General features: G+C 39.5%; 1 protein-coding gene across 1 annotated transcript; it reads left to right on the forward strand.

Annotated features, from left to right (window-relative positions):
- The first annotated feature begins 2,356 nt into the window (after positions 1 to 2,356).
- lrsam1 (leucine rich repeat and sterile alpha motif containing 1) lies at positions 2,357 to 23,319 on the forward strand. The gene is made up of 25 exons (XM_042395838.1): positions 2,357 to 2,850; positions 6,268 to 6,466; positions 6,690 to 6,746; positions 7,278 to 7,322; positions 7,486 to 7,563; positions 8,860 to 8,928; positions 9,024 to 9,108; positions 9,207 to 9,328; positions 9,436 to 9,526; positions 11,338 to 11,447; positions 11,596 to 11,625; positions 12,599 to 12,721; positions 13,295 to 13,434; positions 13,552 to 13,596; positions 14,435 to 14,505; positions 14,779 to 14,878; positions 15,013 to 15,100; positions 15,209 to 15,283; positions 16,611 to 16,691; positions 17,602 to 17,697; positions 18,698 to 18,796; positions 18,881 to 19,012; positions 19,579 to 19,645; positions 20,384 to 20,589; positions 21,166 to 23,319. Exons 2-25 carry the CDS (start codon positions 6,395 to 6,397, stop codon positions 21,286 to 21,288), a joined length of 2,205 nt encoding a protein of 734 aa, XP_042251772.1. The 5' UTR covers positions 2,357 to 2,850; positions 6,268 to 6,394; the 3' UTR covers positions 21,289 to 23,319.
- Positions 23,320 to 23,755: the final 436 nt, after the last annotated feature.

A 23,755-nucleotide genomic window follows, 5' to 3' on the forward strand; every position in this document is an offset into this window, starting at 1 on the left:
CACCAATCAATATTTTTACATTAACAATGGATGTATGTGGATGTAAAAGGTGTCGCTTGTCGCTGACTCTGCAGCTTTGTTGAGCTTTTTAGTGTCTTTCAGCTCATTGTTTTGTTTTTTCCTCATTGTTTGGTTTTGTTTTGGAAAGATTTCTGCTCTGGTTCTGTCTCACTGCTTGAAACTGTTTTCAGCAAGAAAGCTCTGATAAACACACTATGCACCATACCTGCCCAGCACCAAGCAACTAGCTGGTTAACAATGGAACATTGAGCAGCTCAAAATGTTTTTCTCATTTGCCATATCAACTTTATAAGGTGATAATACGTCGTTGTTGTGTTTACAGGTTGTTGTGCTGTGTTTGTAGCCAAGTCTTCAAGTCTGTGAGTCTCAATAGCAATGCATGAATACTCTGATGATGCCATATGAGATTAAAATTAAAGGTTACTATGAGCTCTCTAAGCCTACATCTACGTAGCTTCTGAGGGGACCACTGGGGTTTTTAGGGTTGCAGTGCAGTGAGACTTCTTTAACCAAAGGGGGGCTCAGGGAAAAGCTGTTCTAACCACAATGTCAGTTCCCTGTCAACGCCTTTAATTATGTGGTTATTTATAGTCCGCCCCGTATGCCTCTTGCCTATAGCCTGAACCACAGTCATACATCACACCTGCAGAGGTCTGTAATAAACACAGCAGAGTAGGGATAGTACTGCTCAGGGATCTAGAGTCTCAGAGGTTATCTGGTTATGTTAATAGTCTTATTAACCAAAATGGGCTTATATGTGAAGACATTAGGGGACCAGTCTGTTTAGTTAATGGGCAGGAATAATAAAGCACAGGTGAAACTGACTGTGTTATTTGTTTCAACTGCAAACAGCTGAGGTGACTATAAAACATTCAGATGTGGTGTGGTTTAAAACCACATCCAAACATATTTGTCTGTATTAGTTCACTTAGCTGTGAAAGGGTGGAGGCTACTTACATTTTCCTTTGACATGTTGGAGCTCAGTCACTAAAGGAAAAAAAAGAAGAAAAACTAAGATTTTAATCATTACCATATGCAGACATATTGTATGTTTCTTACCTTGCACTCTGTGACTGCAACAAAAATTTGTAGAGTGTGACCTCTAGTGGACAAACTGCTTACATGCAGGGTTGAATGCCAGACACAACTAGTAGTTAAAATCCCCCTCCACCCAAAAATGTGTTTTTCTTCTTATTTCTTCAGTTGGATGTTTGAGCTTCACTGTGCAGAATGATGTATGTGCAGAGTTTGACACTACAAGGCTGTTTGCACATTCATCTTAATGAAAGTGAAAATTTTCTCTGAGCTCATTAAAATTTCATTTTAGGGGGGAAGACCTATGAGCATATTTAACTTACATGAGTGTGATGTGGAAACTTGAAGCCCCCAGTGCACAAACACTGAGCATGGGCTTTACAGTGAAGTAGGAGACATCTTGTGTCCAGCAGATGAACAATATTTGCATATTTATAGATTCTGGAATTTTTAATGAGGGAGAAGACATAGATGTGGTAATTAAAAAAAACAAACACATTATTATTCCGTTGAGTATTTTTATATGACTTAATTCATATCTGGAAGGGATCTTTAACTGTATGACTGATTTTTAATGCATTATATAGTGATCTCATCTCTTTTTTTCCCCAGGAAGTTACAATTTACTAGGAGGTTCACAGTTCATGTGTCCATATCATGTTGTCTTAAACCTGATTCAGCGGGCTTTCTGAACACAGATGCATGTTCACTCAACTCATAATTATGAGATACTATCTAATAATGAGTTAAGATAGGAAGTCATAATTACGAGACAGTTTCTCATAATTATTACACATTATCTAAAAAAATTCACATTAAAAAAATGAAAAACCCTTTTTTCAAGTGGCTGAAATTGATTTCAATCATTTTCCTTGGAACCAGTATCAACTTGTGTAGTCTTTTCAAGGAAATGTCCTATGGATACATTTACATCTTTAACAATTATATATATGAGCCGTAAAATAAAGAGTTAGCTTTATTTATATAAAACAACCAGGAATATGTGTGGACTGATGCTGACGGTAGACGGCAAACTGGATATCATTTTAGTGGACGAGAGCAGGACGGTACAATTAGGTGAGGCAGTGCCGTCAAATGTTAAAATATTTTAACTTCTTGCAGTCCTCCGCGAAACATGGGCGATCTGGACAACGACAAGCTAACAATACCCGGAATTATAGATCAGAGCTTGAAATCCTATCAAGGATTTAGGGGAAGGTTTAAAGGGAATTTAACATGAATTTTAAATTGTTCAATAGAATATTAAGAGAAAGCTGCATTGTAATGCTTCATGAATTACAAGAATAATTACATAAAACAGAGCCTAAAGGACATGAAATAATTAATATATTTTATTCCACAATACGACATTACCATAGCAACATATCGTCATGCGTGTTTCTTGTTACCGTACCGCTGTCCGTAACGCTACATATTGCATCACCTCAATACATTGAAGGTCATGATACTGCACGCTCCGTGCTGTAGAGGGCGATATACAATTCATAGCTAACTGTAATCCGTTAATAACCAAAAGAAGAAGATAACTTGCATTTGTTATGATTTCATTAGAGCAGCCCTCGTATGGAAATCGGCTGGACAGGGATCATATCGGGAATATTGCTCATCTTTTTGAGTCGGGAGAGTAACGTGGGGGATAGTTTTAGTCTCTTTCCTGCTTTTGACGAGTGACTCGATCAATCACTAAGACTTGACATAAGCAAACATCGGAAGTCCCCCTTTAACCAGCTACCCAGCAGCGTGAGGAGCAGCGGTACAGCATCATCACAGCCTGTGAGTATGACACCCAGTGTTAGTTTAACCTTGTTTCTCAGACAAACGTCGGGTTGTGATAGCTGATGGCTTCCTGCTGACATGCTAGCGTTGTTAGCTTATCGTTGCTATACGTAGCCAGAGTGACAAGTTGTCAAGGGGAAGCTGACATTATCTATCAGCCTAATCTGTGGGACAAAATATACTACGACCTAATATATATATATACCTGCACCTATTATGAGGATAGTCATCGAGAGTTATAACGGTTGTTATAAGGCGCAACGTATGTTAGCTACAGTCGTAACCTTGTGCTATGCTATGTAACTTAGCTACGTAAATTACGGGAACCCCACACCCACACCGACAACATTACACATACATGGACATGGGCAGACTAATTGTGTTCTGCTCGCTGCCATTATATATGTTACGGGAACATATATATACAAATAGAGCTGCTAGGACAGGATGTACAGATGACTGGCTGGTGTCAGTGGCTGAGACAGTGTGGACAGATGAAATTGGGTCAGAATTGGGACAGAGGAGTTGAGGTGGGCGTGGCCTCCAGTACATTACGTTCAGAATCAACCAACTGTAAAACATGTGAAAGTCAAAACTCAACGCTAAAATGTATTATTTCTGTTCAGTTCATGAAGTCAATTGTCTGTCATTAGGAAAAAGAAACACATTAACTGTGTTGTATGTGACTGTGTGTAAATCATTATCTGTTACATAAAATTTATGTTATTTTATTCGTTTCATCAGTGCGGTGTCTCTCACATCTGTGTGTCAGATCCATGGCTGCCTGCAGCTACACTTCCCCTGTCCTCGCGACTGCAACTTCTGTTTCATTTTTTAAAAAGAACAAATTCACAACAGGATTGCAAGTATTATATATTTCAAGAATAACTGTATATTGTATCTAGAGCAGCAATAATGTTTACCTCAGACAGACATTATATAAGCTCAATAATACCTCACTGGAAACTAATTCCTGAGTTCAGTTGACTCATGTTTATATCTGGTTCACTTCAATTTTACAGCAGTTACATTTTCTTGTTGAAACAACTGAACCAATGATTCAAACAGGTGGCTTAATTTTTGAATGTCAGAAGGATTAAAATGTATAGAATAACTCAGAGTGACATCAGACTCTAACTCTAATCATTTGTTATTAATATTATGAAGATCAGTTTGTACAGATGGATCAAATAGAGAGATAGATGGGTGGCTCTGAAGATGAGATGAAGTGCAGTGTCAGTGCAATAGACAAGTGAAAACACATCAGTAATACTCTTACAAACAGGACATTTTTTAATAACTAAAACAAGGAATTATAGCCTATAAAAGTGATTGGATCAGAAGATTTTCACAGATTTCAGAGAGTAAAAAAAACAACTATTGAGCCAATAATTCATGTAGACTGATAATTTGATGAAAGGCTTCTCTCATTTGAATTTAGGGTCCTCCACATGTTAATCTGGTGACAGCAGCAGCTTGTTATGTTATTAATTATTCATGACAATCTGGCAGCTTCAAAGGACACAATAGTTCAGTGCAGTATTTCTCAATATTAGTGTATCACTAAATCAGATCTCCTCAGCATTTTTGCCTTCAAGCCTCAAGTCAAGCTGAGTCTCACAGCTCTCATTTTAGCGTGTTCATATTATCTATTACCATTATTTTAATGGTTAATTTTCAGGACAAAAAGGATAAGGAGTCCAAATTCGGCACAACAGCTCTGAACTTGGGACTGTCCCACATTTTTTCGTCTGGTTACCCTGCTGAGACATCTGCTGTCAATCAAGCAAACAACATATTTTTAAAGATCCCCTCCAGACATTTAAAAATACTCCGCTTGGAATAATAACGTTGGTTGGTTTTTCCACTAAAAAAAACTTTATCCTACTTCACTTTAAAGTCCATTCTCAGTGTTTGTGCACTGGAGGCTTCAAGTTTCAACATCACACTTATGTACATTGAATATTGGACCACAAACCTCTCCTAAAAATCATTCCGCTGTGATGGTTGCCTATTGCATGGGAGCTGTAATGGATGTTCATTTCTGTTTTATAATATAAAGATAATATTACATTTAGAATGAGCACATTCTGAAGCCTCTTTTAACGAAAACCTTCAACTGGTTCAAGGGCATCTCTGTTGTTGGTTTTTATTCTTGCACTGGATGGAGTCCAGCACCAACTATTTGATTTGCTGCGCCGGCTTTTAGTCCTGGATGGAGGCTATTAGCTGTGTCAGTGGTCAAAACCTTTTACAAGTAGATTATGTCACCACACAGTTTGTGCTGCTTTGTGAAACGCTTCTGCTTGGTTCATTCTGCATTTTGAAGAGGAAGGGTTCAACAGTGTTGTGTTACACACCCTGCCTGCGAGGGCTGTTTTTGAGGTGGTTTGTTGCTGTACAATACAGATAAAACTAATTCATATGCTGAGCTGCCGGATGTGTTGACTACCATGAACAGCATAGCCACAAAGGACAAACTCTGCACTCAATAAAAGCTGGCCTATATGTAGGTTGCATGTTATATATTACCACTCCTGTTTTCAGTAAAGCAAGTTGAACCATAGTGAAATATTCAGCTTCAGAGAGCAGGGAGAGCAGTAAAACACTGTGGAAAAGCCTCAAAGCAATTCTTCTACAGAGACCCTTGTCTCTGCTGCAACTATAGCTCATGCATTATAGACACACCCTTCTATTATCATATTAGAGAGATGGAAGATGCTGCATGAGGAAGAGAAACAAGTTGATTTAAAGATGGTAGAGCTGAGCAAAAAGAAAATAAAGACAGCCAGTAAATAATAAATGAGAGAGTTAGGTACATTAATATATCATGTGAACAATTAACAGTTTTGGACGTAAATTGAATAATTGAGTTTAATTTGTTTTTTAAAATACATTTAAAGCTACACTAATCAATCAATTATTTAAAGCTACACTAATCAATACTTTTTTATATTTAAACAATGACTCACTTGTATTGACACTTGTATAAGACACCAACTTATCACCAACTATGTTTCCCTCAGCTCTGATAAAGCCACTCCACACTATCTGCCCTGCTCTGAACAGCAGACAGACAATGTTAGCCGCTAGCTGGAGATTAGCAGAGTTACTGGAGACCAAAACAGCTAAAAGCAAACTGATTATTGGTCTTTCATTCATCAGGTGGCCAGAGATTCAATTCTATATACATTAATGCTAATGTCACTATATAATTATAATGCTGTATGTCAGTGTTGTGTTTTCAGCTTGTTCCACTGTTCCCAAGTGGCCAAAAAATCTATTAAATCTGCTTTTAACTGTATAGTCCCTGGATTTAGTTATTGTTTTGACTCATACAGCAACATTACAATATGAGCTAAACTCACATCTGATTAATATCACAATTAATATCTCACTTTCCATATTTTTCAGAGTGCAGGCAGTGTCTTGAGTGTTTTCCAACCTGTCCATCGGTCCTCTGGAGCAGCTATTGTTTGACTTTGCGGGGCGGGAGGGAAACCCAGCAGGCAGAGAGACAGCAGGACAGGCAGGACGCAGAATGCCTCTGTTCTTCAGAAGGAGGAAACCCAGCGATGACTCCCAGAAGAGACTGGAGTATCAGCTGTGCCGGGTATGTATGTTACAGTGCGTACCAGCTAACCTCCAGCCACCACCTCACAGCTTGGAAAAAAGCCTTACTGCTGGTGCTGAAGGTCACAACAACAACAACAACCTGTTTGATATTGCTGAGACAACCTGTAGCCATTTTTATGGGATTATGATCATGCGTCACTTCTGTCTAAAATAGAGAATATCTTTCCCATACAACTTTTTGACTGTCTCTTGTTCTTCAGTCTAAGGAGGCAGGTGCTGATGACACCCTGGACATCTCAGCATGTGAGCTCTCAGAGGTGAGAAAGTTACTTTGAACAGATGTGAGGGAAGCTTCACTGATGCCTAGTTGTGAAATTAGATCTATTACTTGTATAATAGATTTTTGAAATCATTCACTCTGTTTTAGAACAGGTTTAGTTCCACCAAAGTGTACTATTAAGTTAAGTTAATAATTAAACAAATCTGGAGGTGTGGAGTTAGAAAGAAGTGAGGTTACCAGACCTCTGTAAAAAAACACAACATCTCTGGTTCTGCTACATCAATTTTTACCCTTTTTAAGAAGGGTTTATCAGTAATCAGTGTTCTCTTTTAAAGGGATAGTTCAAAATTTTGGGAAATTTGTGTATTCTCTTTTTTTCTGTCAGTGAGAGAAGATCAAACTCATGTTTCTTTTTCTGGATTTGGTTAGCCTAGCTTAGCATAATGACTAGTAGCAAGGGCAGTCATGGGAAACAATTGTTTGAAAAAACAACTAGTAACTAACCAGTAAGTATTGTATGGGTAGTAATGTAGATGCTGAAGCTTTGGTCTGGTCTGTTATGCCACAGGTTCCCTCGAGTGTCTTTTCCATTTGCAAGGTGCTACAGAAGAAGGTAAGAATGCAGCATGGAGCTGAATAGTGAATGAAGCATATTCAAATTCAGTGTGTGTAATAAATACTGTATTAGCAATATGTGTAGAACTCACTAGTATTAGCATGTCCTTGCTTGCACAGTCAGCAGTTAGACAGCAGTTTTGTCTGTGTCTCTCCTACAGGTCTTTATCCTCCATAACAATGAGCTGAAGTCACTGCTGCCAAAAGGATGTGAAATCAGCTCTCTCGCCACTTTAAAGGTAAAGTAAAACAGACTTTACTGGGCTCACTGAATGGTTTAATGAGTATGAAAATAATGAGAATCATATGTCACGGCCTTCACAGTTTCCAGATCTCAACCTCACTGAACACCTTCTGGAGAATGCGTTAGACAGCGTTCTCCACCTCCATCATCAAAACACCAAATTAGAGAAAAATTTTTGAAAGAAAAGTGTTCATCCCTCCAGTAGAGTAGAGACTTTGACAATCTATGCCAAGAAGCATTGAAGCTGTTCTGGAGACTCATGGTAGAACCACACCTTACTTGGAACAGTTCACTTTCATTTATCAAAAAAGGTTATAGAGGTCATTATGAGGTGCTAGTGGTAACTGAAGAGAAACTAGTGGTCCTTTAGAAGGCTCTAGAGGTCTGTTGGGTGGTTCTGGTGGTCCTAGTGGAGGTTCTAGATTTCCATTCAGTGGTTCTAGTGGCCTTTTGGGAGGTTCTAGATGACCATTCGGTGGTTCTAGTGGTCATTTAGGAGGTTCTAGTGATCTAGTGAGGTTCTAGAGGTCTGTTAGGTGGGTCTAGTGGTCTAGTGGTCATTGAGGGGTTGTTTAGGTGGTACAATTGGTCCTACAGGAGGTTCTAGAGGTCCATTAGATGGTAATTGTAGTCACTGAGGAGGTTCTAGTGATCTAGTGAGGTTCTAGAGGTCTGTTGGGTGGTTCTAGTGGTCTAGTGGTCATTGAGGGGTTGTTTAGGTGGTACAATTGGTCCTATAGGAGGTTCTAGAGGTCCATTAGATGGTAATTGTAGTCACTGAGGAGGTTCTAGTGATCTAGTGAGGGACAAAGGGAGCCCTCCTATCTTATAGTTAACCTGTGATTTACAAGCACTCCCCTCTGTTGATAATAATTGACACTGGCTCAAAGCACCATATTTAACATTAGTTGAATTGTGTACTAGTTTTATTTTGTTTCTGTCTTTTTAGCACCCACAGTTATCTAACCCACAAACCTCGTTAGTGTTAGTTCCATGCTACATTTGACCACACAGCTGCCAATATAAGTTTAAAATCATCTTTCCCCTCATGTTTTGCTCTCAGTTGTCACTACATGTAGCAAAAGCTCAAACTATCAGTCAGTCCCAGAGAGAGCTAAAAGAGGCTAAAGGGTTTCTCCTCAGTGTTTAAGACAGAATAACTTGAATTCAAACCTGTGAAAGAGCTGAAAGAAGGATTTGTCTCTGATAATATTGCCTCTTGAAGCCTGCATACATATTTGAACTTTCACATCACTCAAATAAGCATGACTGAGCCTGTCTGACTCCTTAGGTTTTGGATCTGCATGAGAATAAGCTCACCTCACTCCCAGAAGACATTGGGAAGCTGGCGTCACTGCAGGTAATGCTATTCTGAACTCGACTCCTGGTACAGAGGAAATGAGTGTGAATTGATTTAACTCATCATCCATGTGTGGCCATGTTGTGTCCTGTCAGATTCTGAATGTGGAGAAGAACCGTTTGAAGGACCTGCCAGACTCCATCGGGGATCTGCGGCTTCTGCAAACACTCAATTTGAAGGGTACGCTGCTTACTGCCCGCTCGCCGGTGAGTGAGAGGACATGAACAAGTCAAACTGAATTAACTGTCTTTTTTTCCTCATCACTGTGTGTCTAATAGGTAACTGTCTCAGCGAGCTGCCATCCTCAGTCGGCTCTTTGAGCAGCTTGCGCACCCTGGACCTGAGTGACAACAACATCGTCCAGCTTCCCAAAAATATAGCCTACATCCGCACCCTGGAGGTGTGTGTGTGTGTGTGTGTTTTGGGTTTAAAATTTACAGTACAGCTAAAACCCTAAGATATGATATGACAGAAACCCTGTGTATGTGTGTGTTTGTGCTGTGACAGAGCTTTACACTCGATGCTGCCACAATGTCCTATCCACCTGCATCCGTGTGTGCAGAAGGAACAGAGAGCATCCAACGCTTCCTATGCACCGGTGAGGGTTTACTCAATGACTCACATGTATCTCCTCCACTCATACCCATCTGTTTCTGTGCACTTTTTTGGCTTAAAATAGTTTTCCATGTAGGTATTTTATTTGTCTTCTATGTGTCTGTAATTGATTTGATTGAATTCAGCAGCTGATAACAGGATTATAATCTGTTTTTCTCCAAGTTAACAACTGCACAGGAGCAAGTTTTCCACTTTATCAACAGAGTTTTATATGGTTTGATATCACTGGGACTGAGTTGCATCAACAGAGTTTAGAGATAATAGATTTTTTTTTAAATTCAAGATAATAATAATAATAATAATGTTTTGCACAATTCAATCTGATTAACAAACCTAAGAGTACTAATTAATTTATAATAATTCATGTCATTTTGTCACCATATTGAATTATAAGATTAGATCAGATCTGTGCAGACTGGAGTCAAAAAAAGTTATGATATAATATAATTATTATAGTAAAGATGTAGGAAATTTGAAATCCACAATCTGATGAATTCCATGCAGCTGATTCATATAATGTTAATGGCTAAGTCTGGTGTTATATAATCCTATTAACCACAAATCTCATGAAAGGACCAAAACCAGCGATGAGATGTATCTTTATAATAAATACTCGGGTTAGCCACAGGCTGATATTTGTCTGATAGGACTATTATCATTAAAACACACTAAAAATACTGACACTGACCTCTACTGATGTACTGAGTGACATTTTCCTTCATTGCATTGAATACGGTCGACCACTGCAGTTTAAAAAAGAAGAAGACACTGTGTCTGTGAGCATGCTGAGTAATGTCTGCACCACACAGATTTTGTTCTAAAGATTGAAAAGTGAGTTGTGTGGAGTTTCAGAAAAAATACGCTAGATGTGATCATAGGAATTGTGAAAAGGTTGCTTCTCTGGCTTTTCATTCGGCCTTGTTCCCAACATTACTAGTATTTTTGTTATAAATCGCAAATTTCAGTCCAATGTTTCTGTTCATTTATCATGTTACACAAACAATGGAATATGACTTTCAGTTGAGTAGCACAAAGTTATATTTTGTTGAAGAGCTTCAGTCTGGTTCTGTCTGAGAGTGGTGATGGTCGGGAAGATCATCTGCTCAATCAGTGACTACGTTTACACGCACAAAATATTCCAGTTTTTGCCCTTATTCCGAAAAAGTGGAATATTCCTACTAAGCTGCTTACATGACTAATGAACATGAATATTCCAGTCATATTCCCGTTTACACACAGAGGTTTTTCAGGGTTTCTCTCTGCACCAGTGGGAACAGGAATCACAAGATCTCTGCAGGCAGTGAAGTAAACCAGCGAGGGATTCACAGGAAATGATGGAGGCATGTTTTGGATGTGATACAGAAAACAGAACCCACTGCTCCTCTTTAGGCTTCTTTAATAAACCGATGTGAAGCGATGAATCTCCTCAGCCCACTGTGTGTTTGGTTGCACTCTATAAACAGCTGTTCTTCTTCTGTGGCTGATAAATGTGTCATCTTGAATGGAACTGGCACCTGTATTAATAGATCACACTTGGTGCATCAGTACTGAAATCTTAAGGGTTATAACTTAAATCCAGGTTTACAGCTGTGTGCAACAGGTTTTAGGAAATAATAATCCTTGTTGGTGCGACCCAGCCTCAGAGTTGTAGGATTTCACACAGACTGGTAAAGTGGCATGTAATCCTTCAGTGGAAGTGAGAAAATGAAAATCAGGGTGTGAGGTATTCACATGACATTATATCAGACTGTATATGAGGACATTGTTGGACTCTTTGGATTATCTGGTTTTCAGAGCTGGGAGAGGAGTACTGCCCTCCGTCCCAGTACCTCTTGCCAGTGCTGGAGAGTGACTGTGGCAAACAGAACTCAGACTGTGTGGATGGCTTAGAGGAGGCCTGGCAGGTAGGTGACACACAAACCCACGTACAGTAATAGAAATCTGCACATGTATACAGTATGTAGCGCTGTTAACTCGTTAATTTACTTGTATTTACTGGTTTCTGTCAATGATTTATTCATTCATTCAGTCTTTCCTCACTTTTTGTTGCAGAACAAATTCAGCGACTACGAGAAGAGAAAGGTGTGTTACTCCAGCCGACACAATCGCTGTCAGATCCAGCCTTGTCTACTGTGGCACATTTTACTTTCCTCAAAACATCCACAGTTTTTAATTCAACTCATGACGCACTTCAGTAGGTTTGCTTGTAGCCTCACAGTCACTTGGGAAGTAGGTTTTAGAATAAATGTAACGGGTGAATCTGTACTGAATTACATGGGGCATAAAACTACTGCAGAATGATAAAAAAAAAAGACGCACATGATGAGTGCACTTCTGTTAATGCTGTTAATTGCTTTTCTATATGTTTGTTCCTTAAAGGCCACCATACCAGACCCAATCAGTGATGTCACAGCAGGTATTCTTCCTTTGACACCTGCAGTGACATCACTGATTGGAGTGAAACTCAAGAGTAAAACATTGTTGAATGTAATTTTCAGTCAAAGCATGTGATAATCCAGACTGATGCTGAACACTCTTCTGTCAGTGATTTCACTTCCTGACTCAGATTCCCATGAAGATGGTTAATGCTAATGCTAATAGCGTTTGTCAGCTCACAACATTAATAGTGATGATGATGCATGATGATACTGAAATTGAGACTAAGCTGATTTACTGTCCTTAAAAACATTTTACAGGTTTCTTAGTGTAAAGCTTGTCGCTTATTGCGTTCTCATACGAACACAAGCACAGATGCTGCACAGTTTAACAGTGCAAGGACAGACAGTTCTTGTCAGAGGGTTGTGGTTGTGTGTGAATCTGCAGAAAGGGTATGAAGCCATAAAGATAATTTGCTCGGAGGCATTGGCTTATTTTACTTCCTATTGGTTAATTTCTATTCACAGATTTTTAGTTTTTTTTTATTTTACTAGCTGAAACTTTTGATGTGGCAGCTGCAGGAAAGGCTCGTGTTATTCTAAACACAGACACACTGTACAGTATTCACATGTACACACACACACATTTAAACTTGCCCCCTCACCCCCCCCTACCTCAGATGAAGAAGCAGGAGGAGAAGCTGGCCTTCGAGCGGCACCTGGAGGAGAAGCAAAGGGAGCACGCGCAGCTTCTATTCATGAACAACTCCCGCAAGGAAAAAATCCTCAACTCAGTCCGTGAGGTACACAACTCCCTGATTTTCTCACACGATTTTTGCTGACTTTTGTAAGTTTGAAAGGTGGCTCTGAAATGTTTGTAGCTTGCTCCTTCATCTTTAGACAGCAGCTGTAGTCTGTTGGATTCACAGCAATTACAGCGGATTCTTACAACAGATTCACAGCAAGAGGAAAATATCAACAACAACACTCACACAAACTTCTTAAAGCACTCCTGCAGAATAATCCAGTTGTTGTCTGTTGATCTGTATGTTCATTGTGTTCCAAACATGCATCGTTTCTCCACAACGGAGCTAAATAGATTGTCTCTGTATCACCTTTTCATAGCACTGAAGCTCGCCCGTTGTATTTAGCTTGGAACTTACTGAACATCCAGATCAACAGCAGAGAGATGGATGATGCTGCAGGAGCGACATGAGAGGTTTCTGTGGATGTTAAGCCCGCTAATTTATCAGAAATTGGGTTCAAAATGTAAAGTTTTGAAATTGGAAATTGAATTCCTCACTCCTCTTATCCGTGTATTTTATAAGCTACTTCTAGATGTGTTTAAGTTTTGATCTGTGTGCACTGATGTTTAGGAGCAGGAGCGTGTGGAGCTGGGGCTCTCCCAGCAGCAGAGGGCCCTGGAGGCTGAGAGGCTGATGGTGCTGGAGAGAGTGCGACTCGCTGAAGACGGCATTAGCAGTCGCATCAGCAACATGCTGATGGACAATAAGAGGTAGGACCTGAAAGGGACAGGCTGTCTGTGGTGGTGAAGAGTTGGGGTGTTGGTCTGTGTCACAGATTAGATGCTTGACCCCCGCTAAAAGCAGCATATTTATTTTTATCTCTCCAGGAAGAAAAAGAGCGCAGAATTTCTCCAATCCATGGAGGAAGATCGGTGAGTGACATAACAGATCTGTTACAGCAAAGAGATATGAGGCACTCAACACATGGCCGCACTTATCTGGTTGTTCTCCACTTACCAGACTGAGCCTATTTATAGAACACTTTCCAAATAAATGCTTCCCAGAGGAAGGACAATAAAAACACAAGAACAGGACATAGAAGGCTTTACTACAATTGTGCATCTTTTTAGTGTATAAGTTCCTCTTTTATCATTGAAGATGAGATATTAAAACAGAGCTGGTGCTAGTCAGCATGATCTCTAAGTGGAAGGCTGTACCAGAGATGCAGAGCCACCATTAGCTTTAAAGGATAGGTTAGGTTTTTTCAAGTCTTTCGGAATAAAATAGGGTAAATAGAAAAGGTCCCAAGATTGATCCTTGTGGTACTCCATGTTTAGCCTCAGCAGTTTGTGAGGTAAATTCACCAACAGAAACAAAAAAGATCCTGTTGGCTAAATAAGAGGAAAACCAGTCCAGAGCAGTTCCAGTAGTACATGCCCACTGTTTTAGCCTGTTTATAAGGACGGAATGGTCGATGGTATTAAATGCTGCACTGAGGTTAACCAATAGTAACACAGAACATGCACTAGAGTCTGCAGCCATCAGTAAATCATTTGTAACTCTAGGAAGAGCAGTTTCAGTGCTGTGTAGCTTACAGTGAAGTGATTGTCATTTACAGTATATAAACTGAACTGAATTATATGACAATTTTGACATTTTTCCAGGTTTTTATATTTTACCATGCATTTCAGCTGTCTGGCAATATGGTTACTGTTTAATGTCAGACATGACTATGAAAATATTGTTGTTAACAGTTTATTTCCCCAACAGGATCCGTATGGAGCATCTGACCGCCATCACACAGGAAGAAGCCAATTCGCTGAGGAAGAGGGAGGTGGCCGGTAAGCAGCTCAGTTGATACTTAAACTTTACTTGCTTTATTAAAGCAGTGGTTGTTGTCCATACACCGAAACATCTTTATTGTTACAGATGTGATAGGAATATATTTTTCCTTCTCTAATTTGATTTCTTTACCAAAGTATCAAATGCCAGAGATATGTTTGTGTCTCCAGATTTTTGTGCTCTCCAATATCCCCCCCCCCTCTGCTTGTGGACTTAAAATGATATTTCCTTGTTGTCTTCATCACATTTTTTCCTCCTCTGTGTGTTTGTAGCGGCCATGCAGAAGATGCTGTCAGACAGCTGTGCTGTGAGCCTCCTGCAGGAGGCCAGTGACTTTCGCAGACAGAGCCTGGTCTCTGAGACCTGCAGAAGGTTCAACACACACACACACAAACAACCAGACACCACATCTGAAAGGAAGGATGTTAATGTTGCAAATGTGTTTTTAGTAGCCAATCGACACTGTATAAAACCTCGTGTGGTCTCTCTTCCCCGTCTTTGAACAGTATGGAGAATTTGGACAGGCAGTTTGATAAGATGATGTCCCTCCAAGTCTTGGACAAATCTAAAGCCATCGCCCACATCTTACAGGAGGTTTGTGTTCTGTGTCTAAAGCGTTCGTTTCTCCTTGACTTCACTGTACTCATTTAAAAGAGAAATCTATCTCAGTGATCAGTCATGTCCTCTGATTGTACTCTGCAGGAGGAGATGCAGAAAGCAGCGTTCCAGGCCCTGCAGCTGCAGAAGGATGCTGTACACGGATACATCCGCAACCAGGTCTGTGTGGACTGGTGGAGATGGGTTGGATGAAGGTCAAACCCGTCACTGATCTCTGTTTTTCATGACACTGGTAAAAAGCTGCATAGTAGAAGATGTGGACTGGTGTTTTAGTTCAGACTAAAGCCAGTTGAACAGCCTTCACATGAAAAACATTTCAGTTTAGCTTTTATATGATACTTAGTTTATTTTCCATAAATTATGTGACTAAGAAAAGATCTAATTCTAGAAGGAATGAAAGTACCTAATCAGATTTTTCTGTTTTCCTGGGAGATTCAAAAATATTAGTGAACATGACACTGGTGAAAGAAGTATTTAAATAAAGCATCACCAGAGCCATGCTCATCACTTATCACTAGCCTTTCAGTCCTCAATTTAATGTTCTGTATGGCTCATGTTACAAGAACCTTCTCAGTTTGAAGTCCTTTTAAAAACATCAGTGAACAGCTGTCAGCATGATAAGACTGGTTGGCTCCTGTGTGTGTGTGTGTGTGTGTGTGTGTGTGTGTGTGTGTGTGTGTGCGTGCGTGCGTGGGTGCGTGCGTGGGTGCGTGCGTGCGTGCGCGTGTGCGCACGCGCCAGAGTTCACAGTGTATCATGTGTGAGGTGTCAGGCAGAACAGGAACTGACCTGTTACCTGCAATAATCGCTGAATAAATTCTTGATTAGTTGATGTTAGACCTGTGACTAGACCTGTAATCAAATAGGCTCAGAGCTTTTTTCTAACATAAACAGTATAGTGTAGGGACACACTGGCCCAGAGAAATAAACTAGGCATCAGCAAAAAAAAATTAAGTAAATGCTACACGGTGATTCAGAGCAGAGGCAGAAGCACCCACCTTGCTGTCAGTGGATTATTTCCACTGCAAATCACATGTAATGTACACACAGACAGCAGGATTTAACAGAAACTGTGATTTTCTTCACACCGGTGAGCTGTTCCAAAAGATTCCAAGTTGAGATACTGAATTTATTTGGAGTATAGCAGTGGCTTTTTTACTTGAGATGACATTTGGGATCCATATAATAAAACTGTTGAAGATAAAATTAGAAAGACTGCAACACCAGACATTATTATCTTTTTTTTTTTTTTTTCTTTTTAAAAAATGTTTTACTTAACCCGCTGCCTGCCCATATCTAATAAATATTTACCCATGGGTACCTGACCTGGTGCTGGACTCACCTGACTCCTGTACCCTGTGTAATATAACCCACAGTCAGAAAATCATTTCATCAAATCATCACGAATATTTTCATCCTGACATTGCGTTCAGCCGCATGTGCCTTCTCCCTGCTAGCTTCATGTTTGCTTCTCCACTGTTCCCAGATCAAGCTCATAGAGGGTGAATTAATGCAGCTGACTAGACTGGAGATTAAAAGACGCAATCTGGATGCTGAGAACCTGCAGGTGGGTGTCACCCCCTTCTTTCTTTGCCGTCCCTCATTTAACTTAATTCTTTCTTTCCTCCTGTTGATTACCATCATTTCTTTTGGTTATTTTTCATGCCATTGCACCACCAATAATTTAACATTCCACACTCTGAGGTTCAAAAAAATAATCTGAAGTAAAGCAATATTTAATTCATGACTTCAATAGAGTGATAAAAAAAATAATTATAATAGGTATCATGGTGTATGTTTGAACTTTGGACTGAGCCAAGCTAACTGTTTCCCTGTGTTTCTAGTATTTATGCTAAGCTAGGCTAACCACGTCCTGACTTCAGCTTCCAACACACAGAATGATATCAATCGTCTCTTCTCACCCTTGGAAAGCATATAAATGAATTTCCTGAAAATATTGAACTGTTCCTTTAAAGCCACTATTTGTAGTTTTTTTTTAAAGTTTGTTGTGATTCTTCTCTTTGAAAGAAAAATGTAAAGTTCCTGGTGAAAATTGCTGCAGTCTCATAGCTCTCATAGTTCATCATAGCTGTCTGCTGCAGTGTCTCAATGCTACCACCAGGGGGCTTAACGTCAGATGTTTTCAAATTCTATACATAGTGGCTTTAAATTTAAGTAAAGATCTGTTTTTGCAGTAGTTAACTAAATATTTAAATAGATTCTTGTACCTTAGTTCATATCAATGTTCAGATTTCAGTAGGAAGTCTATTGATGGTTTATATATTTAAAATGTAACAGGTGTACTTTGAACTGCTTTCATACAGGAAAGTACATCAAAGATGATGATTTTGCCCTCCTATCATTGAACTGTGCTGGAGATGTCTCTTTACTTCTTTACTCTTTTGTTTTATTTTCCGGTAATTTACTAATGAGTGTGCATTGTTCCTGTACCTTTATATGATGGTGTGTGTGTGCAGGAGGTTCTGGTGGAGCAGCGCACGGCTCTCAGTGATTTGTTGCAGCAGCTGCTGAAGCAGAAGGTGCAGAGAGAGCAGGAGCTGCAGCAGGTTCTGGTGAGGAAACTAAAAACGCATATATGTTTGTTGGAATGCTATTAGCCTAAAATCACTTTTAAGTTCAGTGCAGATTATGGTGGATGGAATCTCTTTCTTTTTTAATGAGACACTGAGTATATTTGATGAGTCTGAATTTTACAAATAGTCAACAGCTCAGCCGTGGTAACTGACTTATTTAGACTTCTAGTAGCTAGTTAGTGTCGTTTTCACCTCAGACTATGAATTAAATTATTTCAATTAGGAGGATGCATCACTACATGTAATCATATTTGCTCTCACACTGCTGCTCTGCTGTCACAGCAATACTTCCCCTGTGTGAAGTCTTTGTCCTGCACATGCTCACATCTAAAAAGCCAGTTAGAAGTCAGAACTCCAACACAATACAACACAAAACCAGCCAGGGGAAATCAGGCTACTCTAATCTCCTACCCCAGTGTTAGAAAGTGGATTTCCCATCTATATTACATTAAGTTTAGGAACAGACCTTCCTCCCTCAAAATTGTGCTTGTCTCAATTCTAGAACAAGCTACAACGAGTTATTTTAGTCACATCCATCAATTGTTCCATTGCTCTCTTTTGATCTGAGCTCAGCGGACTGTACAAATGTCACCTGTGAGTGTCCCTGGCTGACTGAAGGTTTGGAATGATCATGGAATGTATTCCTGAATACATGACAAGTGATATGGATATAACAAGATCTGAATATTCATCAAGAGAAAGACAGATAGAAGAGAAGAGAGGTTATACTTAACACCTCCACTGTCCCATTGTGTCATTCCCGCGTCAGGCAATGCCTCATGCTGTCTTCTGTTACATGTCATCATAATATTCCCTCTCTAGAGGCAGAGATTGCTGACATTTGCTTTCTGTTATGTGCTCACACACATCTATTAGTGGTCATTTGAACTGTAAGGCTCACCATCTTTCTTCCACCACTGTCTTTCTCATTCTTGGGTCAAGTGTTAAACGAGAGCAGTAATCACTTTGTGTTTTCCAGGTGGAGATGGAGCTGAAGTCAGAGTCCAACCAGCAGAACTACTGGATGATCCAGTACCAGAGACTGCTGGATACTAAACCACTGGCACTGCGCATGCAGGTACACTACAGAGCAGAGCAGGAAGGACACACAGAAGCATCTGAAAACCAACTGTGCAGATGAATAACTGTAATCTTATTGCAGGAAGCAGGTGTGGAGAAAGAGTTGGTCAATCTATTGTGCAGACTGTCGGCTCAGCACTACCTGCCCATCCTGGCTCACCATCGAGTGACAACAGCGGCTCTTTGCCACATGAACTCCTCTGACCTCAAGAAGGTCTGTGGTCTCACTAACGCTCGGTTTCAACATCCGCCGTCTTATTGGTCACATATAAAGTCCTTCTCTCATCATGTCTTCTGCACACTAGTTGAGTTCAGTCAGGTGTTCAAGCATAGACAGTGTGAAAAGAATCAAAAATTAGGTCTTAAGAGATATTAGTTTTTATGTTGGTCCACATTTTTTACCCACCTCTAATTATCTCAGTCTCTTGATATTTCTACTGTTTCATTTCATTTTGGTAATGTCTATCACAACACTGTTTATGTCTAGTTAGCTTTCACATAGCAATGTGTGCCTCTGTTTTTGATTAAATGAGCTACTATAAGCTAATGTTAAGTACAGTATGTATGTGCAGGAAGAGAGAAAACTGTTATGGTCAGTCTCGTGGCTCCATATCTGCTTTCAATGTCGTGAATGTTAAAATGCTGGCAGATTGCACTGAATCTTAGGCTGTGGACTTTGAAGGACAGCCTTAATTTGTGTCAGTATGACAGAGAAAGAACTGTTAACTATCTGTGAATGTGCACAGTAATCAGCATTATTCCTCTTTTCTCTGTTTTCAGATTGGCATTAATGAAATAGGCATCCAGAAAGCTCTTCTGAACTGGGCTCGGGATCACCAGCCTGAAGGTACACCTATGTCCTATATGACTATATATTATCCAGATTCTTATACTGTACACACTGCATGTTGACAGTCTGCATGCTGATGTGTGAGTCTTCAATTCAGTATGAGAAATCATCTGTTCCCAAACTGTCAGTGCAGCAAACAGAACAAATCAAATTCTGGTGACTGACAGCAGCTCATGCAGTGTTACTGAATTTAATGTGTTTACCTTCTGTAGAGTCACAAACATATAATTGATCATGAACATGGTGACCTCAAACATATCAATAGCTTTTCTGAACTTATCGACTGACATATACACATACATCTGTGAGAGGCTAAAATTGTCTGATAATATCAGCCATGCTAATATATTGGCCAGGCTGTATTTATATATATTTATATTTAATTATGGCCTAAATATCCCCAGTAATAGTGTAAAATGCTTTGTTTCAATACAGAACACTATAAAAAATAGGAACAGAAAGGATATTTACTATGCAAGTTCCCACTGATTGTGGAAGTTTGAGAAATCCAAGATTTATATTTATCTAATAATATATTTATTAGATTCTCAAAAAACATTTTACCAAAGAGATAATGTTTAGATAGCAAAATATATTTTTCGGCCTATTTGAAGGATGAAAGAGGGCGTTTAGGTTTGAAAGCACATGCAAAGTCAATGAAAAGCTGTCCAGTTTTACAGCATGTGCAACACTGCAGCCTGTTTGCTGTCCACTGATCGTCTCCTTCTCCACTAGGAGCTTGTAAGGCCGTGCAGCAGGACGAGGAAGAAGAAACCGTTGCCACTGCTCTGCCCCCTTCGTCCCCACAGTTGCCTCCCACTGCCCCCATCATCCAGATGCCCAGCCCACCACTCACCCCAGGGACCCCTGTCACCCCATCTGCCCCCAGCCCTCTGGAGGGACCAGGGAGCTCAGAGTGTGTGGTCTGCATGGAAACTGGGGTAAGAAAAACACTTTAGTTATTGTTGTGTCTACTAGATTAACCTGTGAAAAGCCGCTTTTTATATCAAGGATGAGGCATAATATCCTGATTACTCAAAATGTCTACAGCCCTCATCTTTAGATGTGATGCTAACATGTGTAAGCAGTGCCTTAACTTTACACTAGGAGCGAGACATCAGTGCTGCGTATATGAATTAGCTACAGTCCTTATCTTGTGGTGTGCCCCAAGGTTCTTTACTGGGTCCTATATTGTTTGTATGCTATTAAGATAAACTTTTACTGTGCTTTATTCACTTTCAGCAACACTTACAACAGCCATTTTTTCAAGTAGGCTACATCATAAACATACAGAAAGAATGCAGGTGTTTTATATTTATTGGTTACTGGTTTTGGAAAGGTAAAAAAAAAAGATACCACCCTCCAAACTCTTTAAATGCAGAGTATTACTCTTAAATTACACCAGAAAAATCACCCCTGAAAATATTTGCAGTGATGACCTGCGAATATATAAACTTTAGCACACATGTACACACACTCTTCCAGATGACTGATTGAGTGTCTTTTCCTCTTTCCAGGCTCAGGTCATCTTCCTGCCGTGCGGTCATGTGTGCTGTTGTCAGGTGTGCAGCGATGCTCTGCAGAACTGCCCTCTGTGCCGCAGCAGCATATCACAGCGCATACGCCTCTACCACGGCTAGAGCCGACGGCACCGTGCTGCTCCTTCGTCTTCATTTGTGCATGATCGTAAAGCTGCTGCGAGCTGACCTTGTCATGTATAGAAAAGCTTTTAGCGGGGTTTTCAAAGAGCTGAGCCACTTTCCTCTACTAACCAAATAATCCTTTATTGTATATGCAGAACCATGTTTGAATACAACACTTTTGAAAGGTTTTGTGTTTTTTTTGATTGTTTGTTTTTGTGTTTTTCACCGTCACCCATTCCTGTTGTATTTTGTTGTTCTTTTTTAATTCTAAAATGTTTAATTTGTATTATAGATACACTATATTAAGAGCCTAGTGGATTACACCACTCACTGTTTTCTTTAAATGGACTGTTCTTTGCCTTATATACCTTTTCAATTGATGTGTGCCTTTTTCTGGAAACCTTTTTTTAAACAATACTGTTTATCTGTGTTGTCAACCAAAGTAACACCTGTCTAACATTTATTATTGTTATATTAACATAATCTATTGATTTCTATTGCTTTTAGTTATCATAGCTGGTTGTGATTGTTTCACTAAAGCAATCTCATGTTGTTGTTGCACTTCAGTCCATTTCAGACACTTTGTTTTTGCCCTAACTGCCAGAGGCTTCTGTCCTTTCTCATCTAGGCCCCTCAATGCCAGGTGGAATCATTATCTAGTGTGGGTCAGTTATATTCTACACGGATGCATACGAAGACAGCTTGGAGAAAAACAAATTTCTTAAGATGTTTGTCCTCCATTTATTCTGTTCTTGACATCCACCTCACCATGCCTGGATTAAGCTGCTAGGGAGCCTCAGGGCAAAAATGAGCTGCTGGGCTCCTATAAACATCCACAGTTCCTTCCATTCTCTATATTATATTACTATAATACTAATACTATAGTACTGCCCCCAGGTTTACTGCGTAAGAAGATACATAAACGTGCACCATGTGAGCACAATTACAGCTGAAATAATGAGGATTCTGAAAGGAGAACTTCAACAGTTTTAACACATTAAGTTTAGTTTTAGATGAAATTACTACTCAGCCTGTAAAACAGTTGTATAATATTTTCTATGGCTCTGATGGGAGTCTTGGAAAACAACTGTAATGATGTCATCAGGGTTATATTATCTCCATTTAGAGGATAGAATTTTTTTTAACAGAAAGCCTAAAATATAGAATGAGTGTATTTAATTTGAAAGTTGTGGTTGGGATCCGGACAGGCAGGATCTAATTTAAGACGCTATTGAGTTGCATTATGGGAATTGTAGGATCAAGTGTTTTTGGAGCATGATCTGTACTAGTGACTAAAAGTCAATATAGATATCAGCCTCTGTTGCATCAGTTTTGATCATTTTTTGAAAATCTTCCTCTCGCAGGTTTATCAACTTCTGAATGTACGATACAAAATCACTGGAGTTCTACTTTAAAACTAGATCCTCTTTATGACAGAGCCTCAGATGATAAAGCAGGACCCACCTTAAGAACCTTATTATGCTACTTGATACGGTGCTTCAATGGTGCATGTATTCATATTCTCCCAAACAAAGCTTCAGTCAATCAAATTACCACCAACCAACTGCCAAACAGTACTGCTTACCAGGGAGATAATCCAACCTTGGACCTCACTTTAGTTTCTTGTCCACTTGTCTCTGACATCTTTTCATCCCACTTATTCAAATTGCTATACATTATATGGTGCATATGTATGAACTAACAACACATCGCCTGTTTGTAGCCATCACTATTGCTACTCTTTCAAGTGCTCTTAACTTTAACATCTCTGCATGTTTCAGGAATTAATCTTTGCTTACTGTGTATGAATCTCTTAAGTGTAGTATGTAAAAGATTCCACCTCTATATATGTCTGACATTTCATGTCAACAGTCAGTATGATATAAAATATATATATGTGTCATTTTCCTGTACTCAACTTGTGGTCAGTGTCAAAGTTTTGTGTTGCTGAGGAGATACACTGCTCCTACACAGGCAGCAACACCGGGAAATGTAATGAAATACACATTTTGAGAATTGCACCTGGAATCAGAGAGATGTTGTTGAGTCTGAACACAAATATACACATACAGTATATTAATATTGTTGGACACTCGCTGTCATTTGATATACTGTATTACCTTAAAGTTACCTACAGCTGTCTCGCTCAACTGTAATATTCATATCAATCAAAGGCAAAGCACTGTGTAGTGCATACAATTCACACTTTAGATAGAAATAAAATGATGAAAAGTAAATATAATGGAGTGCACTAGGTAGCCAATTAGTAATGTCTGAACCAGTGATGTTTTTTTTTTTCCTTTTTGGCGGTAAACTGAACCTTAATGTTTTGAACATGCTGATAGTATACCGCAATGGAAACTTTTTAAGTTAGTCAGCAGGAAGATGTAGTATCAGCATTGCAGCATTGTTGCATCCTTCTCTTAAGTAAATGTACAAGTACAAAAAAGTACAAATACATCAT

This window comes from Thunnus maccoyii, chromosome 19 (genome assembly GCF_910596095.1).
Source record: "Thunnus maccoyii chromosome 19, fThuMac1.1, whole genome shotgun sequence".
In the NCBI taxonomy this organism is placed as follows: Eukaryota; Metazoa; Chordata; class Actinopteri; order Scombriformes; family Scombridae; genus Thunnus; species Thunnus maccoyii.

Excerpts from the sequence above, each read along its gene's own strand:
- lrsam1 (XM_042395838.1), top strand. The coding sequence starts at position 6,395 with ATGCCTCTGTTCTTCAGAAGGAGGAAACCCAGCGATGACTCCCAGAAG. Across the intron at positions 11,626-12,598 it reads GCGACTACGAGAAGAGAAAG|ATGAAGAAGCAGGAGGAGAA; the intron begins GTGTGTTACTCC and ends CCCCTACCTCAG. Across the intron at positions 12,722-13,294 it reads TCCTCAACTCAGTCCGTGAG|GAGCAGGAGCGTGTGGAGCT; the intron begins GTACACAACTCC and ends ACTGATGTTTAG.